The 24217-nt window shown below is 37.6% G+C and overlaps 2 protein-coding genes across 6 annotated transcripts in view; one reads left to right on the top strand and one right to left on the bottom strand.

The window, feature by feature from the left end:
• Window positions 1–3675: 3675 nt before the first annotated feature.
• Window positions 3676–21839, top strand: LOC139960462 (E3 ubiquitin-protein ligase MGRN1-like). Of its 2 annotated transcripts, none has more exons than XM_071958833.1 (15): window positions 3676–3975; window positions 4951–5069; window positions 6023–6120; window positions 6883–7008; window positions 7679–7796; window positions 8433–8499; window positions 10613–10776; window positions 11072–11186; window positions 11854–11901; window positions 14476–14552; window positions 16171–16264; window positions 16561–16624; window positions 16974–17097; window positions 17411–17636; window positions 18560–21839. In XM_071958833.1, the coding sequence occupies exons 1-15, from the start codon at window positions 3876–3878 to the stop codon at window positions 18814–18816; spliced, it is 1797 nt and encodes a 598-aa protein (XP_071814934.1). In that variant the 5' UTR covers window positions 3676–3875; the 3' UTR covers window positions 18817–21839. The 2 variants fall into 2 exon arrangements, with proteins under 2 accessions (XP_071814934.1, XP_071814935.1); XM_071958834.1 differs by having other exon boundaries at window positions 3677–3975; window positions 17414–17636.
• The window catches only part of LOC139960461 (uncharacterized), a 33161-nt gene continuing 29728 nt past the window's right edge, over window positions 20785–24217 (bottom strand). For all 4 annotated transcript variants that reach the window (XM_071958828.1, XM_071958832.1, XM_071958830.1 and 1 more), the window contains one exon: window positions 20785–23909. In XM_071958828.1, coding sequence (XP_071814929.1) covers window positions 23853–23909 — 57 coding nt within the window. In that variant the 3' untranslated portion in view covers window positions 20785–23852. The remainder of the gene's footprint in view (window positions 23910–24217) is intronic.

Below are 24217 nucleotides of genomic sequence, written 5' to 3'. Positions count from 1 at the left end.
GATCTGATAGGTGTATTATAATATAATTTATATTTTAATGTCATTTTAAGTAACAGAATCATAAGGAATTGGTATGAAAGTCAAACCGTGGTATATTCTCATATGTACGGTCATGGTATCCTTATATTTTTTTTTTCTCAAATTCCTTCTTTTTTTTTTTTGGACGGAAGCTGCGGAAGTTCTCAGTGTGAATTCGATTTTGTGGTGATTGCATGTGTTCCAAAGCCTTTCCGTTAATCGTTGGAATTTCCCAAGAATATACTCGAAGAAGTTACCTCATTCGAGACAATAATTTTGCACGTGTATCGACCAATATGAAACAGTCCTATTTCAAACATGCATGTTAGTGTACGTGGTTTTGTGCATACCAATCTGAAAGGAAGGTGGGGTACATATACTGGACAGGGATTTACTATAAGCATCTCGGAATTTCCTTGTCCCCGTATGGCAAAATATTTGAACACTAACTTGACATATCTCTTGCAGTGTTATACATTTCTCAGTAGACTGAAAAGTTGTAATACACTTAGAAATGTTTTATAATACCCCCACTCACCCCCCCCCCCCCCACCCCCGCCATTATATTCTGTTTGAGAGATAATTACTTTTAAGTGTTCGTTCAAAGACGTTAAAATTATTAAAATGACGTCAAAAAGCCAATAGTTATGCTTGTATGTTACAAAATTCATCCTTTCGGCAACAACATTTTCTAAATAGTACCGGTACCCATAAGTAAAGGAAATAATCAATGTCTATGATACATGTGCTGGTTGGATTTGATGGATCCGCTCTAGAAATATGGCGTATTTTTATAGATGAACGATTTAGATCGTTTCAATCTCCCAAGACTGTGCGGGTACTAAGTTGTACTATCTCGAGACATGACGTCATGATGATTGCGATGATCAATGACGGCATTGCATACACATATAGATATTGCAACACGCGGAAGACATTGCATTTGGACACAAACTTGTACACAGTAAGACTGTTCCCATGGTAACATTCCTAACAAATTAATCTGTAATTGATCGCCTGTTGCCCGATAAAAAACTGTTCATCATTGTGGTAAAAAAGCGAAGGAGAAAATATTGTCAATAAAAGTTGGTTATTATCGTCAAATGTCGGTCTTTAGTTATAGCGCTAAGTTTCAACTATAAACGCAACGAAAAGCTCTCCAATAAGGAGGCAAACACAAATTTGGTCATAATATTCACTGAACCTTATATATCGGTCGTCAGCTCAGTTTACTAAAGGAATTCGAGTATATAGAAAAAAATCAATGTCACGTCTGCATTCGGTTCAAATGATTGTTTTTTTATATATGTTTTTTTTAGGCTATACGTAGATAGGCCTAACAATCACTACTAGCATCACTATATACTTTTTAAGAAAAGTCACCCAGGAAAGAACCTGGGCACGAAAACAAAACTACCGAACGACTGATCCGCTCTCAACCCCAGTCCCCTTGCATCGGGACTGTAGCTGTGTGATCATCGTCGGGTGTGTATCACCATTCCCCTCGAAAGGGAACATATGCTACACATGATCTTAGCCAAAATGCCGAGAAGCGATCCCTATATTCGCATCGAACGAAGCGTAAACCTGTATTCTAGTGAAGCAATCCTGGTGTTAATGGTGCTAGTTTAATATATCGACACCATAACAAGTCTCCTTGTGTAACTTGAGTGCAGTGAAGAGTACAGAAGGTAGGCCTATGCATTGGCTATACTATACCACGCAAACCATGCACCCGCTGAGTTATAGTGCAAATCAAACTGTCAGTAAATTACATGTTTGCTTAACTTGACCTATAAAACTAAAGATAAATATATGACACACACTGTTTTATTAATTCATAAACAAGTTACATGACAGTAATTTGTCAATTCTTGGGTGGAGTGGATGAGGGGGCGGGCGGAACGGTTGGATGAATATGTAGCAGCTAAAGATTTGAGAATTCACAGAGCATAATATATCGTTTCCTTATTTCATAATCTGATCCTCTATATTATTTCAATGGGAAAATCTCACAATGCTGAAACGTTTCGTGATTGCAACGGACATTATTTGCATTTGTTTGTGGGAGGGGAGAGGAAGGCAAGGGCAGGGGAGGGGAGAGAGAGGGGTGCTGTCCATAGGCGTAAGAGGCGGGGCGGGGAACTGCAGCACCTCCAACCAAATATTTTTTCGGGCAAGAATGCTGAGAATTTTTCGGGCACCTACTGAAAGAAAAATAAATTGCAATGTGTTTTTTCAATGGTTAAACATAAACTTATATTATTATTATCATTACTATTGTAACGACATCCCCAAAACTGATAACCAATATGGAAGGGTAATAACACGGCAAATGATTGTATGTAATGGGCATGCGATGTAATAACCGATGCATGCCTATATGATATGTATATATGTACATGTTGAACGCGCGCGGAACGCGCAGAACGCGCGAACAATTTAGGTTATATTTATCGGGCAAGTCGTTACAGCCCCCCCCCCCCAATCAAATTGGGCTCCAACGCTCTAACACGTCCGTCGGTCTTAGTAAATAACGAAAGGAGACAGAAGCGAAACGTGAAAACTACAACAACAAAAAGAGATTGGGAATGTTTTACAGCATCATTGACACTCCTCTGAATTGAACATAATTTGACCTTCTGAAGTTGTGGGGGGGGGGGGGGGCGAATGGTCAAGCAATCGGGGGGTAGGAAGCTTTCAAAAAGTGAGGGGGCCACAACATCAGAGGGGCACTTTCTCGTTCCACTCCCACCGTATTCGTTTTGCTATAAACCGATACACACCGGCCATATCACTTAAATAGATATGATGTGTTGGTACGCTAAATACTATTATGGTGCACGTGAATAATTAAAATAAAATATTAATATTAACAAAGGCTTAAGATATCTAAAAGACAGTTCTTCGTCAAAGGGGCACATTTTATTTGCCAGGAGAGCACATTTGCTATTTTGGAGAAAAAAAGTGGGGGCACGTTGTGACCCCAGTGCCTCCGGCTCCTACCCCCGGCTCCTACCCCCTGCAAACAATGATCACACGGTTAAGAATTGCATTATGGAGGCACACTGTTAATACTTCATATGTAGGCTTCCCGGGCCACTCCTAATCACGCGCAACACAATCTCACCTTACTTTCGTTATTCCCGCATAATTATGACGATCGTAGCTAAGTTGGATATCACTGTCTTACATCATCAACTGAGGCGATATACGATAACCTTTGTTTCAAGAATCTACGAGAGCCTCCATGCTGCATCTTCCATTAGCTAGTTAGTTTTGCAGCAAATCAAGGGCACAAAATAACATCAAAAATGATTATGACTGTTGGAATTAAGAGACATAGGCACCCCATATTTTGTGTGAAATGACCCGTAAAGATTTAGGTGTCCCTTTTTGTAATGATCAGTACCCTTTTCCATTTCCGTTAGTAGGCCTACTTAAAAGTACTGTTTTTCGTAAAAAACTGTTCCTCTTTTTGTTAACTACAAATGTCCATTTCTTCAAAATCATCAGTAGCCTTTCATCCCGGTTCTGAATTGTAATACCGGGCCGCACATGTGGGGGAGGGGTGGGGTGGGCCCGGGTGGCTGTCTATTTGATAAAGCTCTTGTATAAATAGCGCTACACAAAGTTCTCCGTACATTGTGTATGACTCGACTGTTGCGGTAGGAAGTGAACGTACCAGGCTGATCCTGTTACACATACATCGCATCCAAACAAATACATAGCCTACATATATCGTTACACGGTACTCGTATTGCATAGAGCCTAACATTAACAACGTCACATCAATATTTGCTGCACAGATAAACAAACTGGGATATTGAAGTTATGACAGTGATTTGATAGAAAAGATGGGTGCGGTACAAAGTATATGCTCTTCCCTGCAACGGTCGACCGTTGAAGAAGTCGATATTGGTGGGAATTCTGCGTATAGATACCCTCCCAAATCAGGTAGGCTATTTGTTTTCAACACAAAACTGAACGGCTAGCCTAAGTTTAGGTATATGAATTAGCGTTGTCCATGTACGGTAGGCTCACGAAGTAAAGGCATTTGAATAACAGACAATCAATACAACATTAGGAACCATATGTATTTCGCTTGAAATCCCTTACCTGCCACTTTCTTTGCTCCTTTGTGTTGTTCATTTACTTAATATACATTGAAAACCCAGTATGTTTAGTTTAGTAGCATAGGCCTAGGTCAAGTTGTATAACTTGCAATATGGTGGTAGATAGGCCTATATGTTAAATTCAAGATAGTAAGGGCATTAATTTTCATTTAAAGGATAGCAGTGGTGACGATCTCGATGATTTTCATCAGCTGTCTAGTTCTATCCTCTTGCAATGTTACTTCATTGATGATTTGACTAGATTCCGCCAGATATAGAAAGAAGTATACTGCAAAGGTTGGGAGTTAAACTGCACGAAGCAAGGAAGAATTTCCCTAACTTTGGGCATGCATTTAATTTTACTGAATAATGCCGCTAAATAATTGAAATAATCAAGAAAGTCTCAGAATACAAACTTGATGTTTCTTAGTTCACTTTGGGAAATTTGTGAAGGTTTCTTGAAGGCTTTGCAGATAAAATTGTGATTGAAAATGTGGTTACAGTTTGACTAACGAACATAGCAACTACAGCATCTATCAGTACAGCTATATGTATAACACAGTATGCGAATTTAGGGAACACTCAAAATTACCATTTTCTGCTGTACTTATTAGAATTTTGTGTCTATCGATTGGATAACAAGACATAATAATCAGCAGTTCCCCTAGTTTTATTGTTACAAATACATTTACTGGTTACTCACAGACTGTAGTCAGTGACGTAGCTTCCCTTCCACATTGTTGCTACTATATTGGAGGGTTTATTTATTTATTTATGTATTTTTTATTTCTAATGTCTCATGTTCCTGTCTTTGCAGGATGTTATTTTGGGAGCCATTTCACAATGGGAGGACAAAGATTTGACACGCCTCAACCAGAAGCTTATTTATTTGGAGAGAATTCTGACTTAAATTACATGGGTTCCAGGCCTGCAACTGTGAGTTAATTAAATGATAGTCCAGAGATTGTTCATATTAACCACCAATCACCTCCAAAAATGTAATTTGCAACACTGAACACCATAAAATATACTCATATGGATAATAGTTTAAGGGAAAATAACCTTTGAAAATAATCTCTCATCTCACACGCACCCACACCCCCCCCCCCCCCCACTCCAAACTTCCCATGAATATGAACATGGATGTGATGTCATAGATTCACTTTGAGTTCACATATCCAAACTATGTGGGCCACATGTTGAAAACTTGAAACGTTTTGCCATTACAGATTCCTTACACTAATAAAAGCTTGTACTGTTTTCGATCTACTCTTTTTTCAAAAAGTTAATAAAATAGTGAATAATTTGAAGTAGAGGTGACAGGGTTCTTTAAAGCAGGACCCAGCCATAGAAGCCCTTGAAATAATTTGAGCCATCTGGTAAAAGTGAACCTGTGATGTCACAACCATGTTCGCACTGTTTAAAATTCAGGGTGTGTGTGGTGAGTTTCAGATGGTATATCCCTCAACCTATCACTAATATAAGCTATATGCTTTTTTGAAGGGTTGTGTTGTATTTATTAAGTCATCTGTAATTAATATGAAAATCCTCCAAGCTATTCTTTTAGCATTAATCTGTCTTTTCACCTAGCGGTTTCTAATGTGTAATTCATGACTTGTGCATCAGGCTTCATCCGTCATGGAGTCCAAAGTTAGGATTAGCAATGGAAAAAAAAATGTGAGATTTACCCGTGCTTTCAAGGCCCTTCATCCAGCCAGGCCAAATATATCTCTCTTTTTATTTTTATTTTTGAAACAAATATAGCAAAACATATTTTTTCAAACTAATAATTGTCTCTTGATCAGTGCTGTAAATTTCTCCCCGCGTAGTGCAGACTTTGTTCACTTTACACTGGTCGTAAAGAGTATGTTTCTTGAAAATGTTTACAGTTCCCATATCCTGCCAGCAACTCAAGTGAACCAACCAAGACCTTGAAGAGCCTCGTCAACATCCGAAAAGATTCATTGCGGCTGGTCAAAGATATGAGGTATGTTGGTCCAGTTGTGGCAATTAAATTGTGTTACAACTCGATACATGATTCCCTTTGTCTATTTTTCAAAAACAAGTTTACAGAAATTTGAGTTCATTTCACTTAACTCAGAAAGAAACTAAAATTACTTTATTACATTGTTAGAGACAATTTTGTGAAGACAAAATTCTGTGTAATTTTTTATGGCAATAGAAAAGTATCCAATATTTAGGTCGTATATAGTGTATGAATAAAATATGTCTAATTTATTAATTAGTTATGCAATGATTTTTAGAACTGGAAGCATCTTTATTTAGACTGTTTCTACATCCAGTTTCATTCTTGTATCAAAATCATTCCCTTGTTGTTGTAAGCCTACTTGTTTGCGATAGAGTTCAACACTGGATATTTGCTAAGTGGCAACAAGTATATCTTACACTTAAAAAAATAGACTTTACAGTGATCAAAACATTGCTAGATATGCTCAATTGACCACAAAGTCCAGACAACTCATCTTCATACAAATTTTGAAGCATTATTTCTTGGTTATCTATCTGCATGGTACTCATTAAAAGTCATCATAATTAATGTTATTCCTATAACTATCCCAATATTTTCCAATTTTACATACATGATTCATGGTAGCCTAAACTGACGGAGGCAGTCTCCACCCAATTTTGTTACCATCGAGTGGTCCTTCTGGGGGGGGGGGGGGATGGGGGGGAGGCTTCACTTTATAATCCCTTTTAAAAACTTTTGTTTCTCTTTGATTCTTTGTAGAGAAACTGAGGATGGCAGTCTCCCTGAAGACCTGTATCACATCGATTTCACCTTTGATAGCGAGGCTACAACAGCTATTACCATATATTTCTTTGCTACAGAAGAGGTCGACGGTGGCGTTGCGAAGTAAGAGCCAATAACATTTGTGTCTGGCTATGAGTTATGTCTGTATACATACTAGTCGAAAATAGCCTACCAGGGGTGAGACATTGGGGTAGCTTGTTTGAGGTCAACCATGGTCTTGCCCTGAAAACATTATACAACTGAATCGAACAACAGTCACAGCCAAGGTTGAACCTCATCTTTGGTGTGCAGCTTCTGATTGGCAACAACAACAACAACAGCAATAATTCTGAATGATTTATATTGATAATACAGGATGAGTTCTGAGTTTTTTCCTACAAGTAATAATACTTGGTGCTCTTTCAGTTCAAGTGGTTATTTATATATATATATATATATATATATATATATATATATATATATATATATATATATATATAATGTATAGGTATTATTTATGAAGAAAAATCAAATGTTATTCAGTATAATCTAGAGGTGGTCGATACACATGTGTCTAGTTGTACACATCTCTATTATTTCCCTATTTTCTGTTAACATTTACTTAAATTTTATTAAATAAGTTGTGCGTTATAGTGATAAAATATTTTATAAAATAGTTTATCACATGACCTTAGGTTTTTTCTATGTCAAACTGAATAGTAGATTATCCAATATAAGCAAAACTACATAATTTCAAAGAACAACATTTTCTTTAACTTTTTTTCCCTTCTAGTTACACTGCAAGGGAAAATGCTCTTAGGTCTGAAACATTCCGTTATGACCGAGGTGCCAACCAGCAGTTTTCACAGCCAGCTTTCAAATTTTCCCCTTCGACATTTGATGAGGAAGAGGTAGGTTTTGCTCTCAAAGGCACAACACTTAAGGATGATGTACCTAAACCTGTGAAATAGAAATATTAAATTATCATTTTAAATAAAAGGTCAGCAGCTTTCTACATGCTCATGGTCCATCTTTGAAATGTCCTATCATGCTCATGGTCCATCTTTGAAATGTCCTATCACAACTTTTCCTATGGGTTAATATAGCTTAGGATGCTATACAAACTTCCCTAAGTGCTCATAGCCTAAGCTTTTCATTTGTGTTTTTCATATGGCAGAAGGTTCTGCAGGTTGCATGCATTGTGTCTTGAAAACTCTTCTCGCAAGTCTTTAGAGCCTTTTTTTTTGTTTGCAGGGCCCCACTACTCCCCAACACCTTTGCTTTATAATGTTGGACACTCATTTCAGTTGAAAACACAAGAGGTAGAGGTTCCCAGTTCAGTTGAATGAATTTACTATCATCTGTCACTGTAATAGAGGTGAAAAACATTAAGAAAACACACAGAAATTCCCATCACAATCAATGATTCACCTAACCACTAAAATATTGGAAATATAACAGGTTTAGAACAAAACTCATTGGTTAATAAAAGTTGTTAACCAAGGAAGCCGTCATTGTAATTTTTACTTTACTTCCTACCGTTACAGTTCAGCTACGATCCCCTGCATGAAGTCATTCCCATCGTCATACAGTGTTGTGTGGAGGAAGGAGATGGTATGTATCTCTTAATCACTCTTTTAAGACATCGTTTAACTATATCATACTTTTACGAACGAGAAGCACACGCCATCAATTCTTTTCAAATTTGGTTTGAAAGTTTATTTCTCGGTTGTTAAAATTGGTTAACGATATTTTGTGCACCATCATTGTTAGTTATCACTGGAATTTTTGAAAGTTTATCTCCGGATTATTATCTTGGTTATCGGTGTGACTTTTCAGTCACAGGAAATGTGTTATTTTTTGGTTTATTGTTAAATTGAAGCTGGCAGAAAGATGCATGTGACCTTTTAACATTTGTACTGGTAAATGGAAAAATCCACTGGCATTGAGCCAGTAAATAGCTTGAAATTCTAGGCCTTTATGCATTATGATCTTTTAGAGTTGTACTCAGGTGTTTAATAAGTTTGATCTTTGCTACTTTTCATGAACTGTTATTTCAATCCTGGTTGCTGCTATTATGCTTGGCTCACCAGTGCAATACCTTTATGATTGTGTTAAAAGGATGGTTCCATTGGTAATTGGTTATCTTTGGAAATGGAAAAAATTTGAACATTTTTTTGCAAGACATTTAGATGGATTTTCATGTTAGTCGCATTGCACTTAATCAGTGCAGATCATCATTGCAAAATGGACAAAGTTTTGATCAGAAAAAAGCCTTGGCTAGTTACCCTTGAAATCTTATTGTCAGATATCTTGATGAACAAAGTATGTATTATCGTTGAAGGGATGGGAAAGTGGGGGATTGGTTGGTTTTTGGAACTATGTGATGGATTTCTATGCAGGGCACTGAGGTGGGGGAGAGGGGTTGCTGATAGTGGGTTGTAAGGGGGATGTTTTGTTGAGCTGGATATATCTTACTCACTTGGATTATATTTCTGCATTGTTCCTCATAACTGACCAAGGACTCATGCAAGCTATCAAGTAGAAGCTACTGAAAATATTGAGTTTATCAAACTAGTACAGGCTAAGTCTCGATTGATAATAGATCTATCAAAGCCTGAATGAGCATCTTCTTAAAAATGTTTCAAATCTGAATTAACAATGTCCCAAAATATGAGACTGTAACTGTAGCCGACAAAAAGGACCGAGTCTTCTACGGAAGGTTGCTCTTTAATTTATTCTTCTTCTTTTGTTCTTTACCTTCGTGAAAACTACAAATACAAATACAAATAATAATGATACAAACAACTACAAAGTGCACATTCGATAAAATACATATACAATGGGACAGGAAGAAGCCTTTAGGTCCGGGGTAAACTTATAACATTAAACCATAACATAAATTAACGTACCTCTTTGGACTCTTGAAAATAACGGCTTAGTTGGTAGTCTTAAGGTGTGGCAAAAAATTTATCTTAACAGCATGCATGGTTGTGGTCTGTACAAAGACTTTTTAGTATGTGAGGAATATGCCCAGTGCGAGACGTCTCGGCTTCTTACACAAAACAATTTAAACTAACTATTGTGCGGTGCTGTCATGTGAAGAATTCCGCATCTGGGAATGGTTGCCATGCAAGATTGCACGAGATTGCTGCCGAGCTTAAAAATTATAAATACGAACAGGTTTAAATATCAATGAATATATTTTACGCATAGAAATTGTGAATCAACCTTTACAGAGACCTTTACATTGTGATTTGGTAATGGTGTGGCATCATATCCGTAGAGTAACTTATAGAGGTATCGAAAAGGAATCTCAAAATTCTGACTGACTGCCGTCCAATTGCTCTGAACATAGGTGCAAACGTACAGTACATCGTATGGTAGCATTCATATGTTATGAAATATACCTTACTACATTGCACATACAGTGGTTACATGTTTTTACACTGTGCCCCAGTTGACCTGATTGGGATTTTGTAGTGGTATCACATTTACCCTTGTGAAGTACTTCTTGTTACTTTTTGAGGGTATGAACTGTAACCATATGCTTGTGGTTGAGGATTTCAGTCTCATACAGATCTCAGTTTTGTTTTTGTTTCTGCTTTTCTTTCCCGAGATATCGTCTTTCATTTGACTGGAGAGTGGCTGGTGGATGGATTGTCGTTTCTTTATAAAACTGAAACTTTTCTTGATACAACTGCTCACTTTGTTTCCCTCTCCTCAGAGCATGTAGGCCACTGTCATACTCTGCTGGCGACCTTTGAACTGACATCAGAGGGAACGTACGCCATCAAATACTTGAAGCAGAAACAGATGATTGACGGTGTCTATTACCTCCTTCAAGAAATCTATGGAATTGAAAATAAAAACAACCAACAGCCACTGAAGGTAAAATGCAGACAATTCAAGCCAGGGAGAGTAACAGGGGAAGATATGTAACACGAACCGTGACAAGAGTTGGTTGAACTAACCACCATTTTACATAGCACTGGAGTTGAGCAAACTTTTTGTCATGAATCCCTTTGTCATTGTTTTAAGCAAATGTAGGAACTGCTAGAAAAAATTGGTAACATTTTATCATGCTCTGTCCATTAATTTTCATCATGACCAAAGTCTGCTGAGACAGATTGTTCATACCATCTAAGGACTTAATCACCTTTGTTGATCGCCTTTTGTCTCTTAGACCGAAGTGGACGAACTGCTAGATGACAATGGTTCTGATTGTGCAATCTGCCTCTCAGATCCAAGAGATACCCTTATACTACCTTGTCGTCACCTGTGCCTCTGCAACTCATGCGGTATGCTTTAGTTTCATTATTTCCAAGCCCACCCCAACCCACTCTCTCACCCCCCCCCTCCCCCATAACACCCTGGTCAACACGCACACTCATCTTTGAACTGTGAGATTTTTTGCTGGTCTCAGTCTTATTGCATGTTTGCATTTTCAAGAATTTTTTTAAAATGTCAGAAATCTGCTGGCAAACTGCTATTTGTATAGATGGCTATGAAAATGCTAACAGGACAACATTGTCTCTTTGAAAATGCATAGTCTTTTCCGAATGCCAAATTTAATGCACTTTCTAACACAGCCTGCCCTGTAACATTTTACCATTTTAAGAACGGTCAAAGTCAAGTTAATATTGGTCTGCAGTATTAAATTGGTACGTGGTTATTTAGAAATTGGCCTGTGGTATGCTAGAATTTATTGGGTAACTGTGTTACAGTTGCTGATGCATTAATACAACAGCTTCAACTTTTCCCCAGTTCGCAACTGCCCCACCCTCTCACTCCCCCACCCCACCTCCCTTCCAGAATTGTACCATGTGGAATAGATATTTACAAACCATTGCTTCTTTGTTTCATGTACAAAGTGAACTTGGAACTTTTATAATAGGTCATTGTTATTGTTACTGCAGCTGTCTCTTTGTTGTAATTTCATTGTTTTATTGTTTTTTCTTTTAATAGCTGATAACCTCAGATACCAAGCCAGTAGTTGTCCCATCTGCAGAGCACGTAAGTACAAGCAGTTACTCAAAACACGCGATAGGAATTATACAGAGATGTGTTGGGGGGGGGGAACAATACTTAATATTGCTGCCATCCATCCTTCCTATTAAGTCACTATGAAGATTTTACATTTGTTGTTCTATATTGTTACTTTAAGCTGTTTAGGCAAGAACTGTGAGCTGTGTACCCAAAAGCACACAGGGATGCACTACAATGCAAATTGAGGAAAAACCAAGAATTTTGTATAAAAATTCTCAATATAATCTACATTTTCACAAATGCAAACATAATTGTCCTTGACTCTTGAAAGATCTAATTTTTCACAATTGGCTTATAAATTATAATCAAATGTGTAAAAGTAAAATTGTGACGTGAGACTTCTAGGGACATGTTATTAAACTGTGACAAATGTTTACTACTTTTGCACTCCTCTGTTGCATTAAAGAAGGGGTGCACATAAGCAGTATCTGTATGACTTCAAAGAATTTTATGGACATGTTGTTGAACTGTGACACATTAAAAGACTTGAAAGAAGGTAAAAGTTTGTACCCAGATGCTAAAACTTAGTCTAAAACTTCATTTAGTGTTGTAAAAGCTACTACCCTCATTCGGCAACCACAGGACCACGTAATTACTGTACTGTGTATATGTAATTTTACTCAGAAATATTGACTTTCTTTGTCTACGTATCTTCAGTGATAAGCAGGTTACTCTGTGGTTTCTTTCAAGGTTACTATCAATAACAAAGGGTATTGTGTTGACAAACCTCCTGCTAGTTTTGCAATTCACTGATGCGTATCCCTCTGATTCGTTCAATGTGTAATGACCGTACGGTTTAATTTAGTCTACTCGTGGATTGAGAAAAAGACATAGACTCCCACTCCTTTCAAGATGTTGACTTCAGGGTTGGTAGATCATCGTAAACAATTAAAGCCAAATCAGTGTGAAACTTTAAAAAAATGCTAAATAATGACTCAAAAATGAAAAATACAAAATCACAGAGTTTGGTTTCTGTGAAACCTCAGTTCATAGTTAATTTATTATGATTCTACCATATCAAACTCTAGTTTAGAGGACAAACACAAAAAAGAAAATTGTAAGAATAAAATCCAAGGAACCTGAAACAATTGTTAGATATTGTAAGAACAAAATTGTATAGAAGCGAGAGACTTAAAAACAAAATAATAGCTCTGAAGAATATTTTTGCTGATGATATCACTGCCTACCCGCTTTCCCTGCAGCAGATGAAAGTTTTTATTGCTGGATGTAGATTTCATAATCTTAACCATTTCAAGAGCACTTTAGGATATTGAAAGGAAGTTGATACATAGCATGGTTGGTTAAAATTTCTTCCTCGTAAAATGTTAGCTTTTATTGTCTCTGGACATTCCCTTTAAGTTCCTGTAAAAGAGGACATTTGCAAGACATCAGACATTGTGTACAGTGGCTGTGGATTGACAAAGAAGGAATAACTGATAACCCATAACATATCTTGTAACAATGGGTGGGTGTCTCTGTCTGTATGGGGGTGTGTCAACAAGAAATGGGGAACTGTTTTAGTGTATTGAAATACACGGGCCTAGCGAGATCAGAGGGGAAACACCGCAGAAACGTTGACGCAATGGAAACTCTTGTTGTTAATATGAGTTCTATTGTGTGGTCATAGTCAGGTGTTTCAGAATTATAATACTTCAACTATCATAAAGGAAATGCATGTGAATGGGAAGTTTTTTCCAGTTCAACTTGGGTTTTTTTTATATTCTTTTTTTATAGAGATCAGTAAAAATGCTGTCTTTCTACTTTAAGGAATAAATTACTTTGAAAATATGGAGCTACACAACCATTTCTGACATAACTGATTCACAAATAAAAGGCAGCCAAAAGACAATATTTTCTTTCCATACAAAGAAGAGGTAGTCTGGGGGAGGGATTCTAGCTGCTCAATCCAAAATTGGTTAAAAGTTCAAAGCATAGAATATCCATGTGTCAATAGAAGCTCACTTGCAAAGTGCATTGACTTCAGTATATTCTATGTATGATGGATGTGCTTTGTCAGTACAGTGTTATTGATACATGAAAGTATTAAACACTGCACTAATGTTGCCTAGCAACAACAGACAGTCTCTATTTATTCCGAAATTGAAACTGAAAATAGAAACTATCCATTGTTGAAGAATAACTGGTGGTAAGGAATGGTCACATGATGTCATATCAGCCAATCATACGTAAGAATGAAAATAACAGATAGAAAGAGGTTGTCTACTAAATCATAATAAACCACCTTGTATGCCCGTTCAGTTGCTATGGGGATAAATATTAAAATTGAAAGGATGGTTAGGTGGTTGTTTTCAAGGTGTTCCTTGATTCCAATTCTGTAAGTAGGTGTGTCCAGTGAGGAGGAGGGGGGGTGGGGTTGTCAAGTTGATAAATACGCCAGCTTTCAATAAAATTTGTACGTAGTGTGACACATACACAGGAGGCCCGGCCGAGAGGATTTTTCGTTGCATGACACAATTCAAACACCCGAATCAAAATGGAACTTGAATATCGTTCTAATCAAACATGTTTTTATCCGTTTAGCATTTAGAGCACTGCTTCAGATCCGAGCTTTGAGGAAAGTCAACTCTCCAGCAGACACACACAACGTGGATGAATCAGTAAGTTAAAGCTGCCGGTTTGTGTTTGTAGCTAATAGCTACTCAAAGTGTGTTCTCAAAGTGTGTTCTACCACTTTTCTAGGGGTAACTATTGATTCTGGTCTGACATGGCGTCATCACATAAATACAATATCAACAAATATTTCTCGTGGCGTTGGGATTCTTTCCAAATTGAAGCACTACTTACCAAAACATATTCTTCGTTCTTTATATTTTACTTTAATTTATCCTCACCTTACTTATTGCATTACAGTTTGGTCTGGCACGGCTGCTTATGACATTAAGAAACTTTTTGTACTTCAAAAAAGGGCTATTCGACATATATCTTCTGCCGACTATAACGATCATACTAGTAAATTATTTGCCTCACTTAAGCTACTGAAATTACCGGACCTTGTGAAAGTTCATCTTGCTACATTCGCTTATCGCTCTATTAATGGGTATAATCCGCCCACATGTAAAAATTTATTCACTGTTAATAGGGAAATCCATGATTATAATACAAGACAGGCTGGTCACATACATAGACTTTTTCCCCATAGTAACCTGGGTAAACAGAGTATACATTATCGGGCAAACACTTGCTGGAATTATCTACTTAATCATCATGATCATATACAAAATGATTCTCAGTCACCACGTTCCTTTAAATGTCAATTAAACGAGGTTTACATAAGTGATTATTGATCCATAATACTTTTTAGAAATCTTTGTTTGTTTATATCGTTAACACTGATAACTTAATTATTTTCCTTCTTTAGGGAGTGGCTCTACTCGATAAGTCTTTCAGGTTTTTAGATCACTTCCTTTCTCTTTATACTCAATTTCATATCTGTAAACGTTTGTATGACATACAATGTACCGTATATTGAGAAAAAACAAATGAATGAAATGAAATACTAAAATGTTACTCTCAGTTTGTTGCACTGACAGTAAGTTAAATGCATTCAGTTGTGTTTGCTCTCTCCCACCCCCACCCCTCTCCCACCACCTGGTGTTGAAGTGAGTTGTGACTCTAGTCACCCATTTTCCAACACGAACAACACTGGAAAAGATTTGTTGTGAAAGCTTAGGGTAGCGTTTCGTAACCTGGGTTGCATGGCATGACCACAGGGGGGTGGAAAGCTATAGGCAGAAGCAACAAATTTCCTGAAAAGAATAAGCTCCCTGGACTCCACACATATTTTCATCCACTACTTGTAAAGGTGTGAAATTCAACCATCTATATTTATGAATATTCATTGATTGTCTCTCCCATCTAATCATAAGTCTCCTTTGGATTTTTGTGGGGTTTTGGTTTTCTTTTTCTGATGTGATTCCTGGAAGGAAAGGTATTGGGCCTTAAGGTATTTGGCCGTTGGGGTGATGGAATTTCAAAATAGATGCCTGAAGTGTGAAATGAAGAGTGCATGCACATCACTGTCTGTGGTCCGAAGCATTTCGTCAATGTTTGGGAGCCGTCGTGGTGAAGTGCCAAATGTACTAGGCGATTGGAGTGACATCAAAGGACATAATCACCAACCACCCCCCCCCCCACATTTTCCCTAAGGTAGTAGATTTGAAATATTAGTTGTATGGTTTGTGACAATTCCTGCATCATTTTTTTTGACCCTTACAGGTGAGTCAAGAGAATGTTCCCCCAGGATACGAAGCTATTCCACTCGGTGAGGCACTGAATGGACCAAGCCAGAGACCTGTGATGGGAGCAGAAGGTAAGCAGATGTTGACGACCTTAGGAAAGCTTCCCAGGGGTGGAGGCGGGGGAGGGTTAAGGAGATGTCACCTCCTCATTTCAGATGTGAAAGCAAGCAACTTTGGTTATTGAAAGAAAGTATTGTGATATATTTTAAACCAGGGCAGTGCTCAAAGTTAATGGAGATAAGACCACTGTTTGTAAGAACAGAATTTAGAATGTTTTCTGTTTTTTTTTTTTTACATCATTGTGACGGTGCCTTTCTAGGTTTCCTATTAGGTTTGGTACAATGTTCTACTTGTTTTTCTTTGCCAGGTGGTGCGACCATGGAGAGAACAGCAGACTCATCTGGAGGGGAAAGCAGAAGCAAACGAAAAAAGTATGAAATCAGAACGATATTCTGCGTATTATTGTCACACCTGTAGGTTTTGTGGTTGTCTGTTAGTCTCAAGTGTCATTTCTAATCTGCTACAATTCTATCTCCTTTTGATTTCTTGTGGAAGGCGAAAGGAATGCTTTGCGAATGGTGATGACATGTGAAGGGCATGTTAAAACAATAACTGTAAAGTTTCAATGAATCTCAAAACATCATTAAATGGTCTAAACTTGAAATCTCTTTCTACCAGTGTAACGTTATAGTCATATGTAACGGCCGTTTGGCTTTGTTTTTGGTCTATCTCTGCTTCATTCTTAATTTCACTGACATTGCTGTCTCGTTCAAACCTCAGGAAAAGCCGCAACAGCTCTGCGGGCACCAATCGAAGCCGTCAGTCCAACACGGATCTGAAGAAGCCTGAAAAGGGACAGGAGGCTCCCTTGGAGAAACCAACATCATTGCCTGTGGATGTTGTGGTAAGTCCTTAGTTTTGTACGAGGTCCCCCTGTGTTAGTACAGAGTGTAGTTCAGTTGCACCAGTCAGCTGCAGTCATAGTCTTGAATATTACTACTCAATGGCACAAGTTTTGTGAATAAGATGGGTTACTTAGCTGTATCCCCATTGATAAATTCTCACTACGTTAAAACGTTTAGGAGCGAGGTCACTTTCTGTTCTGGGTTCCTTTTTTTGTCTGTGGTGGTTTCTTATTCACCCTGTTCTTATTTGTGTCCTGTTGATATCAACTCTGTCACTTTTAAGCCTTTCATATCCATCTATCCTCCTTGTTGCAGAGTGGTACAGAGTTGCAGGTCACAGACCTGGAGGGTAAGGATCCCGAACCAGTGACTACTGAGGGTAGAGTCCAGTCGGCCCCACCCTGGGGGCGGGAGCCCTGCGAGAACGACGATGAACCGGAGAGGGCCCAGTCAGCTATGGATTCCCATCCTACCCAAGAGACACAAATTGAATTCGGCGAAGAACCGCAGGAGGAAGAAGAAGACAATTATATGAAAGGTGAGAAGACCGCTGCTCAAATTAAATGTGTGTAGGATGTAGCGTTGAAAGGGACTCTGTCCACCACAGGTCTGTGTGCAGCACTGCAGTCTCCACATACACCAGTTGGAATGTGTGTATGTAATGTTATTTGGTTGAATTGAATGTCACCATTGGCAGATGTTACAATGTCACACACTGCACTGTGGACATGTTGAACGATTTCATGATGGATAATCCCTCCTCCACCCTCTCCTCCATTGTCTCAGCCTTCCAAGGTCTTACAAGTCATTCTAACAGCAAGTAAATTGTTTCTGAGTCCTTGCAGGTGATTTCTCACAAGTAAGATATGTGTCCTACTCATTGTTATCTCATGTGGTAACTGCAAGAAGTGTATGTATACGTCAGTAGTTTGAACTAGTCCTCTGTGTGCTCAGTTTCTGTTATTTGTCCTTCACCCTCTGCTGAGAGGAACAAGATATGTTCTGGTAGATTTAACAGCAATTAATAAAAAGTAACCTGGATAAGGCTTTTCTCGCCGCTGTCGTTAATCATGAGAGTCTACCTCGCAGAAAATGTATTTTTGGGGGGATTTAGGGAATTACATTCATGATTTCATCATCTTATCTTGAACATTTTCAGACATACATTCTCGTTTCACTATATAACATATTTTCAATATTTTATCCATGAAACTCATTCTGGAATTCTCACATTGGATGTCTTAGAGATCCCGTTGTAACTTGGCCTATCAGAGATTTTCTTCCATCACTGAACATGTCAAATCTCTGTGTATTTATTGATCGCTAAATAAAACAATTTTTTGAGCCATCATGAAGAATGTGCAGTGTGACACTCTTCATTATCTGTTCTAAATGTCTGACGGTTTAATTGTTTCGGTCATCATTTTCATGATTTTTTTTGTCCCCCCCCCCCTCCCCCAGAGGATTTTGAATCTGACACCATATCAACAGTGCCCTCGCTTCAGCCTTCTTCAATCGTCACCGACGAGACTGAAGACAGCGGCTTCAAGGAGCAGCCGGACTGCAGGGTCAACCTGGGCAGCGGTAGTCCCACCATGACCACCGTGGATGTGGATCTGCCGGGTACCCCCGCAGGAGTCTCCTCCAGTCACAGCACCCTCATGACCGGTACCCCTACAAGCCCCGAGGACTCCTCCAGGGTTGTGCACCTGGTTTAGGTTAAGATGGGGATGAAAGTCATAATAATAATAATAATACCACACACATAAACACCTAAAGCACGCTAACCGTTGGCTAATTTCAGTAAATGAATGTTCATTGTCAAAAATACTTTTGTACAATCAGAATAATCCTCTTCAAAAGAGTCTAAGAAGGATGGGATGAGGATGGGAGGGGTGGGGGGGGGGGTGGCAAGCTGAGACATGGAGCAAAACTTGTAGCTATAGCTTCAACATAAGATAATTGCATTTAATGATATTTGAATGTATTATGTTTTAAGATGGTTTACTTAAAGGGGTTGATTAGTGTAACCCTTTCAAGTAATATCATTAATTTAAACAGAACAGCAGGGTATTAATAGAATATTGTGTCATACTAAATAAAAGATATGAAAAGAGCAAAAAGGGTATAAGTCAAGAATAACATTGAGGTATAGCAATGATACTGTGAAACAGAGAAAGCCTTGTTATGCATGTTATGTTCATGCAGGAAAGTTGTTTTGAAGATGTCCATTCGGTACAATGTGATATAAAGCAATGATTACTCTGGCCTTTTGTTTCAGGAATCTATTGTTGTGGACATGTTTAAGCAAGCTACCATTCCAGGAATTTTGCCTTCCTAATTGAGTAACAGCAAGAATGATAGAACAGGTTTGCTTTTGAGGATGTTGGATTCATCCATGAGAATGGGTTGTCGCCATGCCCATCTCTTAAAATCCCAAATTTTATTCTTGTCGTTTGGTAAGCGTAAGGTTGTAATATTGGATGGGGCACCAAAAATTTTCTCTCAAACCAAATATTAGAGATGTTCATGTTTTTCAGTTAAATTACAATAACAATTATATATGAAACCTGTGGTTTCGTTGTGCCAAACAGTTGCACGAAAGGGGGGGGGGGAATTTTTTTGTTGTTGTTGGTTGTTTTGTAATAAAAATTTGAAGTGAAAATCAAGACATATAGTCGTTGGAATTTAATTGATCCTAGTGCTAACAAATTATTATCAGCTATGGATAGTTGTGTAGAATGTATAAATACTTCTTTAATATGGCTATCACTAATGAATCTAAAGATAAACATGTTATGCGTATGTATGTGTCTTTGTACTAGCTTGGTAGTTCATTGTATGATATTGTAGTCTGCTTGGATTACCAGATACCTGTACCAGTCTTCTCATGAGCTCAAGAAAAAATTCTGGCCGTGTGGGCTTATGACAGACAGTTAAGTTCAAAGCTTATAGCCAAAAGTCACACGTTTTTGTATTTCATGATGTCCTCAAATACCTCATATGTCACAATGTTTTTCCTTGCAAATCATTGTGTTCTTGAAGTATAAGGGTCTGTCATTATGAGCTATCTCATTTTGTAGCTGATATCTCGTAATCTTTGACTTCTCCTCTTGCGATGTGTTGTAGGACTCTCTGTGTGATCACCTTTTTCTTTTGAAACTGTAGATGGTATAGGTCGTCATGGAAACATCTGTCCTAGCAGGAAATTCTAATTTACCACAAAAAATGCCTAAGTGAAAGATTGTTTAGCCAGTTATAAATATGTACTAATGAATGTGTTTTGGCCAATCTTATTGCATATTTTGGCCATACATATTGCATATTAATTTTATATAGCCCTTTGCAAATATAGAGCAAAACTATTTCTTGGTGATAATACTGTGGAAGATGACCAGGCGTAACTGACAGGGGGCAAATTTTTGAAAGGGGGGGGGGGAGGGGGGGTTGGAGGAGGAAATGTATTCATCTGTGAGTGTTTATATGAAGGGAATGCATTGTCGGACTAGTTTCAATATTCTTTTTGACTGGCTGAATTGGTAGAACTGCCATGTAAATTTCTACTGGAATGCATAGGAATGTGTACATAACTTAAAGATTTGTTGCAGGAAGTGAGTGATTTCTACAGAAGTGTTTTTTCCTTCCCCTTTTCAGTTGTAGCTAGCTTCAACTTAGGATTGTTTTAAAAAAAAATACAATGGGTGTAAGTGTGTTTATTTTGCTACACAGAGCCCTTGCTTCTGTTAGTATGTAAGTGTTTCAACAGAGTGATATACTGAATCAATGACCGATACCATTGTCGTAAACAGTTACAAATGTACATATATGCCGAGCACAACACAACATGCGATTAATCAGAAAACTTACTGTACTTTTTTTTTAATCTTATTTTTGATTCTATTTGAAATAATTACAAATGGCACAATAAATCTATAATAATGCAATTGATTCATGTGTGTATTTTATTGTTATTTTTGTATTTTATTGTTATTGTTGTATTTTATTGTTGTATTTTGTTATATTTTATTGTTGTATTTTATTGTTATTGTTGTATTTTATTGTTGTATTTTATTTGTGTATTTTATTGTTATTGTTGTTGTGTTTATTCTGCATTTTAATTTAGTTCCAGTGGCATTGTGGGATATTAGTATGCAATGAGACTGAATTTCCATCATGCCAACAGTGTAATTTCTCTCTGTAGGGACAGGATGGGTGTAGGTAGGGTGGTGAACTGGTGATAGGTAGAAGAGGGGGAGTGGGGGGGGGGGTTGCAAAGGAATTGACAAGTGAAAAAATATGAAAGGAAACAATCAAAGTTTATGACAAAAGCAAAATATCTATTCTCTGCAACACCTTGTTGAGGAAACCAAGACCAATATTTGTTTCTTTCATGCAAACCTTATTAACAAAACTTTTGTTTAAGATTAAAAATCTCGTAAGTACCTGTAGCATTGTTAAGAAGACTATTTTTTAATTTTTTATTAACATTAACCACGATTTTCCTTACAGAAGGAAAACTTTCAAGTACGAAGTTGATTTAAGTGTTACTGTTAAAAATTAAATTCGAAAGGCAATTTTCACGTCTTAAGGCAAATTACTGTAAAAAGGATACATTCCCGAGGTGGTGGACAAATATTGCAACATTTGAACTGAGAGATGAGTAATTGCAGAATTTAGCTACAAATTTATCCTGTATTTAATGAGGTTCATGGAACAACCACGACATGAAGCTAAGCAAAAACTAAAAATGAACCAAGGAAGAGTTCAAATAGCTGAGTAATGTGGTAGAATGTTATATTAGATATCAATTAAAAAAATTATTCTTGATTATAACTTACATGTGATCAATATCCCCCCCCCACATAGGTTTAAGGGGGTGGGGAGGGGGATTGTGGATTTATCGCACTGAATATGACCACCACAATTAAGTTTTTATATTTACATTGTGTCACCTGACTTTGGACATTTGGTTATTATATTCACATATGGGCCTCGAAGCATAGAGGCACTATGGCACACACACATACTTAACAGACAGGTGTAAACCGTAACTATTTAAAACAAATTCTAAAGTAAACCTTTAAAATAAAGTAAATCTTCAGTTTCATATTATGCACAACAGGTTTAAGAACGTTTCACCAGAAAGTAACGATTAACCTTAACGTATTCAGTTTAAGTTAACTGAAGATAATTTTAATGTTTTTCCCTTAAAATATTGGAACTTCTAATGACATTTTCCAGAGACCCTGTATACCTTATTACTAACAAGATTCATATAAGAAAGTGATACATTTTAAATTACGGGGTTGGCCTGACTGCAATAAGTGCCATCGCAGCCCCTCCACTAGTTGCAAAGCCACAACAAACAGTGAGGGGTCTCCACTCCCACCTATCTACCCACCAATATCTAAGACATGGACTCAAGATTAAGTCCATTGAATACAACCCCGATATGAGTGACTGATACCCATTTACCTAACGAGAGGTACTTCATATCTTTGCTATTTAGCAGGGTTTTATTTACGCCACTCTGACGTATAATGTTTACACAGAACTGGACAACTCTGAATCGAACCAAAGAGATCTAAATCCATTACGATCCTTTGAATACTCGGGCTGTCCAGTGCGGCCTTACGGAAAAACAAAAATGACAAATGTAGGAATGAAAATATAACAAAGGAGGAGGATAATAGAAGGAACAATTTATGACTGTAACAGACATTACTTATGTTCATGTTGGATGAACGATTGTATGAAATCTTATTGAGAACATACTTATTTTTGCATACATGCTCAATTGTAACCAGAGATGTCACAAACAAACCCCCAAAAAAAATGAGTTTTCTGTATGATTGGTTGACGTTTATATTCCCACAGCATATCGCTGCATATTGAAATCATGCGTAAATTAACCAAAAGGTTGGTATTTTGACGGAAAAAGGAGGGAAAGTATGATGGAGAACAAAACAAAGTAGGAACATTGAAATCCCTGGAGAGTGCGATACTCCTCATTAGAGAATAGCAATTCATAGTCAGTGTCGTGAATCAAAAATAATTAGTCTGATGAAATTAAGTAACAAATAGTGTTGGGAGGAATTTGTATTCCCTTTACCAGTCCTGCCCCTACCAAATTCCCTGCAGAAATGGGCACAACAATTAATCAAGGTAAAATACTACTCCAATTATCCCACAGAGTATGTTTTTTTTTTACACAAAAATTAAATTTGAGAAAATGAATGTAATGGATATGGCTGTATGATTTCCTGTGTTACAGAGCCATATATATGGCTCTGCTGTGTTATTGACAAGCCAGCCACCAATATATGGTGTGTGGGGGGGGGGTGTGGGGGTGTGTGGGGAGGGTGAAGAATTAAGACCCTCTCTTGCTTAAGACCAAGGGATTGAGCAGGGGGAATGGGTATAAACTGAAAATCACCTATGGATATCAGATTATAGATTGGGATCTATTATTTAAGGAGGGTCTTAAGGAGGTGACTATACAGATTTGTATTTAATGAGACAAATATATAAATAAAAAAAAGTAAATCTCCTTGTGGCCAGCGCTTTCAGCCCTTTACCCAACACCCTCCTGTTGTTCACTTATTAATGTAACGCCTTACTTTACCACTGGCATTCTCCCATCCCCTTCTCCCCGCAAGTTCTTGTAACAGCACGACGAATTCAAGCCTCTTTGCAACCACCTCTGTTATTGCTGCCACTATTCTTCTTTCGCTCAGAATCTCCTCCTCTATAACTATGCTGCCATCCTCTTCCTTTCAGAGATGAAGTCAAACACAGCTTTCTCCATGTCCTGTCAACAATTTAAAAAATACAGAGAGAGAAGATGACATACTTATGATTACTTTCTTTTTGATGTGGTATTGAGATGGTTATACTCATGTTTTGTATGACATGCCTTCTATGGTGTGAACTGAAAACCAAGCATTCTTCCTTCCTATACTTGCTGAAGCATATTGCAGAGACGACTGGTAACATTTTGTAATAGCAATTTTTTTCCCTTTCTTTTTACTATAACATTTTCTCGAAAAAACTACCAATCAGCAATGACATTACTTCTCTATCAATATTCTTGTCAGCTGAAAGAAACAAAAAGGAAGA

This window comes from Apostichopus japonicus, chromosome 19 (assembly GCF_037975245.1).
Source record: "Apostichopus japonicus isolate 1M-3 chromosome 19, ASM3797524v1, whole genome shotgun sequence".
NCBI classification, from domain to species: domain Eukaryota; kingdom Metazoa; phylum Echinodermata; class Holothuroidea; order Aspidochirotida; family Stichopodidae; genus Apostichopus; species Apostichopus japonicus.
The sequence above is the reverse complement of the archived record's forward strand: the minus strand, read 5'-3'. Positions and strand labels throughout refer to the sequence as shown.